General features: G+C 50.5%; 1 protein-coding gene across 1 annotated transcript in view; it reads right to left on the reverse strand.

Annotated features, from left to right (window-relative positions):
• Positions 1-5,619, reverse strand: part of LOC100540041 (ATP-dependent RNA helicase DDX19B) — a 5,784-nt gene continuing 165 nt past the window's right edge. The window contains exons 2-13 of the mRNA XM_010722949.3: positions 5,594-5,614; positions 5,442-5,490; positions 5,301-5,354; positions 4,663-4,798; positions 3,662-3,754; positions 3,339-3,444; positions 2,988-3,102; positions 2,548-2,725; positions 1,923-2,160; positions 1,210-1,372; positions 580-771; positions 1-385 (exon numbers count right to left, since the gene is read on the reverse strand). Of these exons, the coding sequence (XP_010721251.3) occupies positions 324-385; positions 580-771; positions 1,210-1,372; positions 1,923-2,160; positions 2,548-2,725; positions 2,988-3,102; positions 3,339-3,444; positions 3,662-3,754; positions 4,663-4,798; positions 5,301-5,354; positions 5,442-5,490; positions 5,594-5,614 (1,407 nt within the window). The 3' untranslated portion in view covers positions 1-323. The remainder of the gene's footprint in view (positions 386-579; positions 772-1,209; positions 1,373-1,922; positions 2,161-2,547; positions 2,726-2,987; positions 3,103-3,338; positions 3,445-3,661; positions 3,755-4,662; positions 4,799-5,300; positions 5,355-5,441; positions 5,491-5,593; positions 5,615-5,619) is intronic.

A 5,619-nucleotide genomic window follows, 5' to 3' on the forward strand; every position in this document is an offset into this window, starting at 1 on the left:
TTTTTTCTCTTCTTCTTCTCCCAGATAAGTTTTCAGTAATTACACATTGCCCACTCGTGGCAAGTTTACTTCTTAGCATTCAAAAGATCTTCCCATTTTAAGGCTAGACTAAGAAATGTTAAAAGCTTCTGTAAACATTTCCTCTTCCTCCCCCCTTAGTTGCACATTTGAAAGTCCAACTGCAATTTTTAAAATGAGGTAATTTTTGTGTACTCGTATCTTAGGAGTCCTCTTCGGGACGAGCTGAGAGGCGGGCCAATCTGATCCAATTGGAGTGGGAGAGCTTCCACAGCAGGGTACGCACCGGTTCCAGCAGCTGTCCTTCAGTTAGTTATCTTCTCAATTTCATCCAAGTCGTCAGTATCCAATCTGTTGATCTTTTTGCCTGTGGAAGACAAGAAACGAGTCAGACACCACACCAGAGAGCAGCAAAAGGAAAGCTGCTTCCTCCTGAGGAGTTGCACTGATCTGCTCAGGCTCAACAAACAGCCGTCAGTCAGATCTGCTCACATCGACAGAAACTCAGAATTATGCAGAAACGACATCTAATTTGAGGGAAAAAAGCCCGAGGGTACGTACTGAAGTGTTCCTGGATCCTGTTGAGGATATTCATGCTGTGCTTGCTGTCCACCATGTTGATCGCCAGCCCTCGCTTGCCGAAGCGACCCGTGCGCCCGATGCGGTGCAGGTAGGTCTCGTTATCTGGATTTCCATCCTTGTCCACAGGAAGGTCAAAATTGATAACAACAGAGACCTGCTCCACATCGATCCCTGATAAAAGCAAGCATCGGATGCCATGATTTTGTAGCAGGAACAGCCTCCTGCAGCCTGACCCGTGTGTGTTTTGGTCAGAGCCTCCAACAGATACTCAGCTGCCGTGTGGTCACCTCAGACCGAATGAAGATTTAACAGCCAGTCTCAAACTCTGAAGCAACACAAGCAGCAGCAACAACCAGCCCACAGAACCCAAGTGCAGCTGGAAATAAACCTTCTTCACAAGATACTTCTGGGGTACTTTGACATACTTATCAGCACAGAGAAACCCACCGGAATGGCTAATGAAAAACAGTCTGAACTGCTCAGGGTCACCTTAGGACCCTCATTTGTCTGGAGTGGAACTTGAGGATAGAAATGTTTTCTGCAAACCGCCCAGCAATGTAAATGAAGCACTGCTTCTGCCCCTCCTGGCACAGCTCTGCCTCGCCTCACCTCTGGCACAGACGTTGGTGGTCACCAGCACCTTTTCCTTGCCCTCTCGGAAGCGCTCTATCACAGCAGCTCTCTGTTCCACCATCATTTCCCCGCTGAGCAGAGCCACCTGGTGGCCTTCCTTCGAGAGCTCTGCTGCCAGCCAGCCAGCTGTCTTCCGGGTCTGAAACACAAAGCAAAGCCTGTCTTTGGGAAGAAGTTTTTACTCCACTTTACAAGCGAGACTTGCATTATGTACATACGCTGAAGTCTCAGAACCATCGTCATTAAAGCAGCTTGGAAAGGGACAACGTTTGAGCAGAAAGAAGTTGGGAAATCCAACAGAGGCTCTACACAGCCTGTATTAATTAAACAGAATTAAACTGTTTCCAATTGGTTTCCTGAACTCTGATGATGCCTGACGCCAGGAGGCAGCAGAAAAGCAGGCTGCTGCAGCAGACTGAACGTACAGGTTCCATCCTGTCTGAGCTTCACCAGCAGAGCTCTGCATAGCTACCTGCACTGCTTTTTCTCAGATCTGTGGTGGCGTCCAGGGAAAAGCCTTGGTGAAGCTCACAGAGCTACATATGACAGCAATTACCAAATTTGAGGGCCAGGAATAACTACGTATCAGATGAACTGTAAGACTTCCCCATCCCTTCCTTGGGTTCCATTTTGAAAAGGACATCTGGCCAGTGGGGTTGCTGGAAGTAACTTTCCCCAAAAGGACTCACGTGGCAGAAGACCATGGCCTGGGCAATGGTGATAGCACCATAGATATTACAGAGAGCACGGAACTTCTCATCTCTGCTATTGCACAGAACGTAATACTGCTTAATAGTGTCCAGCGTCTCCTCCTCTCTCTTCAGCTTGATAATGTTTGGGTCAGGAACAACTTTTTGAGCAAATTTCCACACAGAATCCTCAAAAGTGGCTGAGAACAGAAGCATCTGGCAGTCCCTGGGGAGCATTCTGCAAGAGAGAGCAAAGTGAGCAGCATTCCCACGCGGCACCCTGGAATCTCCTGTTGGATGGATGCCCCAGGCAACGCAGACCGACAACCTCAGAGCCAGTTATTTCAGTGGCTGCAAAGCCTCATGCTTCTCTCACCAACTCCTGATCATTCCCACATCTTACAGGCTCGCATTCTCAAAAAAAAAATAAGGAATAAAGCCATGCTCTGAGGCTTATTCCAGAACAAAATTACAACTGCTCGTCTTTCCATAGCGTTCTGCCTCTACCAGCTGCCAGGATTAGAGCTAAAGGTATTGGTTTAATCTTGTTGCTTTGTTGTGGAAGTCACCAGGCCAGGAACGTAGCCCTGCTGCCCCTATGTTGCACAACATCTGTAATGCTTACCTCTGAATGCGGATGCTCTGATCCTGATGGCCCTGGGTTGCTATCATCACGTCAGCCTCGTCCAAGACAAACACTTTGATTTTCTTGGGATCTATGAACTTCAGCTTGGAGCACCAGTCCAGCACAGTGCCAGGTGTGCCAATTACAATCTGTTCTGAGATCTTCTGACCTCTCTCCACTGTCGAGACAGCAAGCCACCCGTCAAGCTCTGAGATCAGCCACAGTAAAACTCATACTGAGCTCAGTTTGAGCTAAGGAACAAACCACGGTAAAATCAAAGGCATTCATCGTTGTCCCAGAACACCCACTAAATTAATTCTTGTTACATCAAATTCATATTCTGTACAGATGTTTAAAAATCATTACGTCCCAGTGCTCTACTGCACCCAAGGAAAATCATTTTCATTTGCAGTCTGTTGGTGGTGTTTCAGCTTACTCACATTTATTGCCTCGGACAGCATATGCAAGCTTCAGCTCCGGGTAAAACTTCCCCATCTGTTCAATCACTTTTCCTGTCTGAAGTGCCAGCTCGTATGTCGGGGAAAGGCACAGGCACTGGAGGGGACAGAGGAATAATGAGCATGAGACAACCAACACCAGCAGGATTTTTTTAAGGAAAGAATTCAGGCCTCAGTAACACTGCTCAACTATCTCACAAAGAAATTGGGTTTAAAAAGCCTCAATAGAAGCCCAGGCCCTTCGGTAGGGGGTCTCTGCACCACCCCATACCCCCACAGAAGGGCTCACCCGTGCTACAACCCACCTGTGGGTACTTGGGAGCTACAACTCACCTGTGGGTACTTATTCCCAGGTTCAACACGGCTGAGCATGGCGAGGACGAAGGCTGCTGTCTTGCCAGTCCCAGACTGAGACTGTGCAATCAGGTTCTGCGGGCTGCTGCGACACACAGCGGGGTTCAACATCAGCTCAGGAAAACAAACCACCCCACAACGCTGGGGGAGAGCGAGTGCAGGCTGAGCCGTTCCCACAGCTCTGAGATGTGGCACTGCTCCGTCCTTTCCCCACAGCCCCAGTGCTGTCCTCCCCTCTCTGAAAGGAGGATCTTTCAGACCCTTCCTATGCTGTGAGGAAGCAGAAAGGCACATGTACGTACGGTTCAGCAAGCATCATGGGCAGGGCGTTCTCCTGTATCTTTGATGGTCTGTTGAAGCCCATGGCATAGACTCCTTGCAGGAGCTGTGGTTTCCTGGAAACAGAGGGGTTCTCTCTTAAGTTTGCCTTGGAATATCTTAGAGGCAAGCAGCTACACCATCCCAAAGGGCAAGAAAAACTTTTCAGCCAGACCTCGACATCTGCATCCCTGCTGGGATTGCACGGCTGCATGATCACCGTCAGTGGCAGGAAGCTGCATGCAGCAGCACAGTGCTCTTTGGAACAGAAGCTTTACCAAAAAAAAAAAAACAACCCTCAATTTACTAAGCCAACCTGCACGCCTGCCTTTCAACATGGAAAACCCTGTATTGCAGCTCCAGAGGCTGCTGCTGCGCTTCTTGCATGTTCTAAAGCAGCTTTCCAGACAATCCTGGTCATCCTGGAATAGAGGCTACTAATCTTGTCCACTAATCCAACCTGAAACTCAGGTCATGGTGGCAGTGAGCTCCTAGCAGTAAGCAGTGCTCTACTCAAAACAGGTTGCACTTGTTCTGCCCACCACTTTCCCACTGCTCAGCACAACACATTGCTTGAAAAGATGGTATCACTTTCAGAGGAAGGCTGGAACAAAAGCCCTTTGAGAGGTAACCTTGCACTGCTCAAGGACACACCAAGCCCAGCTCTGACACCGTTGCTAAGGCTGCACCAAGTCACAACACAGGGCTCACTTAGCCCAGCTGCCTCATTCCTAACTCCCCCAGACTGTTTGCCTTCTGAAAGACAGGAGTTAGTCTGACGGGCACTATAGGAGCTCTGCCTTTTGGGATACATCCAGCCACTAAGGTTAAGGAAGCAGAACAACACCAGTGTGAAGTTACAGCAGGTCTGCTTTCCCTTGCAACAAAGCAACAAAGCTGAGATCACCCATATAATCAACAACAACCCCACACGACCACCTCTCGGTACATGAATCTACCACACACAGCTCACGTTGGCACTTACAGGTGCAGCTCCTCGAAGGACTTGACGGAGTAGAGCGGTGAGTTGGGGTCCCTCTGCAGCACCTCCACCTGGTTGGTGGTGTCCACCAGGTTGCTGCGGATCAGCTTGTTCAGCAGGGACTGGGCAGCTCGGTCCTCTGCCAAAAGGGAGGTGGAAAAGCCATCGCAGGTGTTGCTTCTGGTTTGATGCTGCCCAAGGAAGGAAAGACCCAAATTCCCCCCCGCAGACAAGCCCAGACTTCCTGAATTCCAGGACATCCCACGGGTTCACACTCCACATTAAGCCTCACAAAGTGAAGCTGGCAGAGTTTTAAGGCCGAATGGAGACCTCAGGGCTGAACTCATTTCAGTTCCTACAGCTCAGCATCTAGTTGGGAAGCAGGGCTGAACGCCCCGCTGCCTGCTGACGTGGTGGCAGGTGGCTTTTAGAGCTTCCCTGTTTTCCACACCATCATTAAGGTTGACACTGACAGCCCAATGAGGAAAGAAAAGCACAGGGAAACAGCACTTGGGAAGGTTCTAGGGCCAAAATACTGCACGGAATGAGGATGAAGGGCAGCAGAATGAAACCTGAACGGCCACACGTGGGGTTTTCCCGATAGATCCCCAAGGATCCGGCGGCTCTGAGTGCGCACCCACCTTTCTCCTCATCTTCCGTCCTCTCCACGTTGTCGTCCGCCTTCAGCACGGCACCTGGGGGGAGCAGGCGGGGGAAGGAGGGCGAGCTTTAGCCTCCAGAACCTCAGGGAGCGCACAGCCCGCCCTCCCCCCATCGCTCACCATTGGCGTCGGGCTTGGCCTTCTCCTCCTTCAGCTGCAGGGTGCTCAGCTGCAATAAGGACACACGGTGAGCCCGGCTGCGGGGTAGGGAGGGGCATAGAGAAGGGTGTGTGTGCGTATATGTGTGTGTGTAGGGAGGGGGAAGGCCTCACCGACTCCGCCGCCGCCTCCTGCTCGT

Source organism: Meleagris gallopavo, chromosome 23, assembly GCF_000146605.3.
Source record: "Meleagris gallopavo isolate NT-WF06-2002-E0010 breed Aviagen turkey brand Nicholas breeding stock chromosome 23, Turkey_5.1, whole genome shotgun sequence".
NCBI lineage: Eukaryota > Metazoa > Chordata > Aves > Galliformes > Phasianidae > Meleagris > Meleagris gallopavo.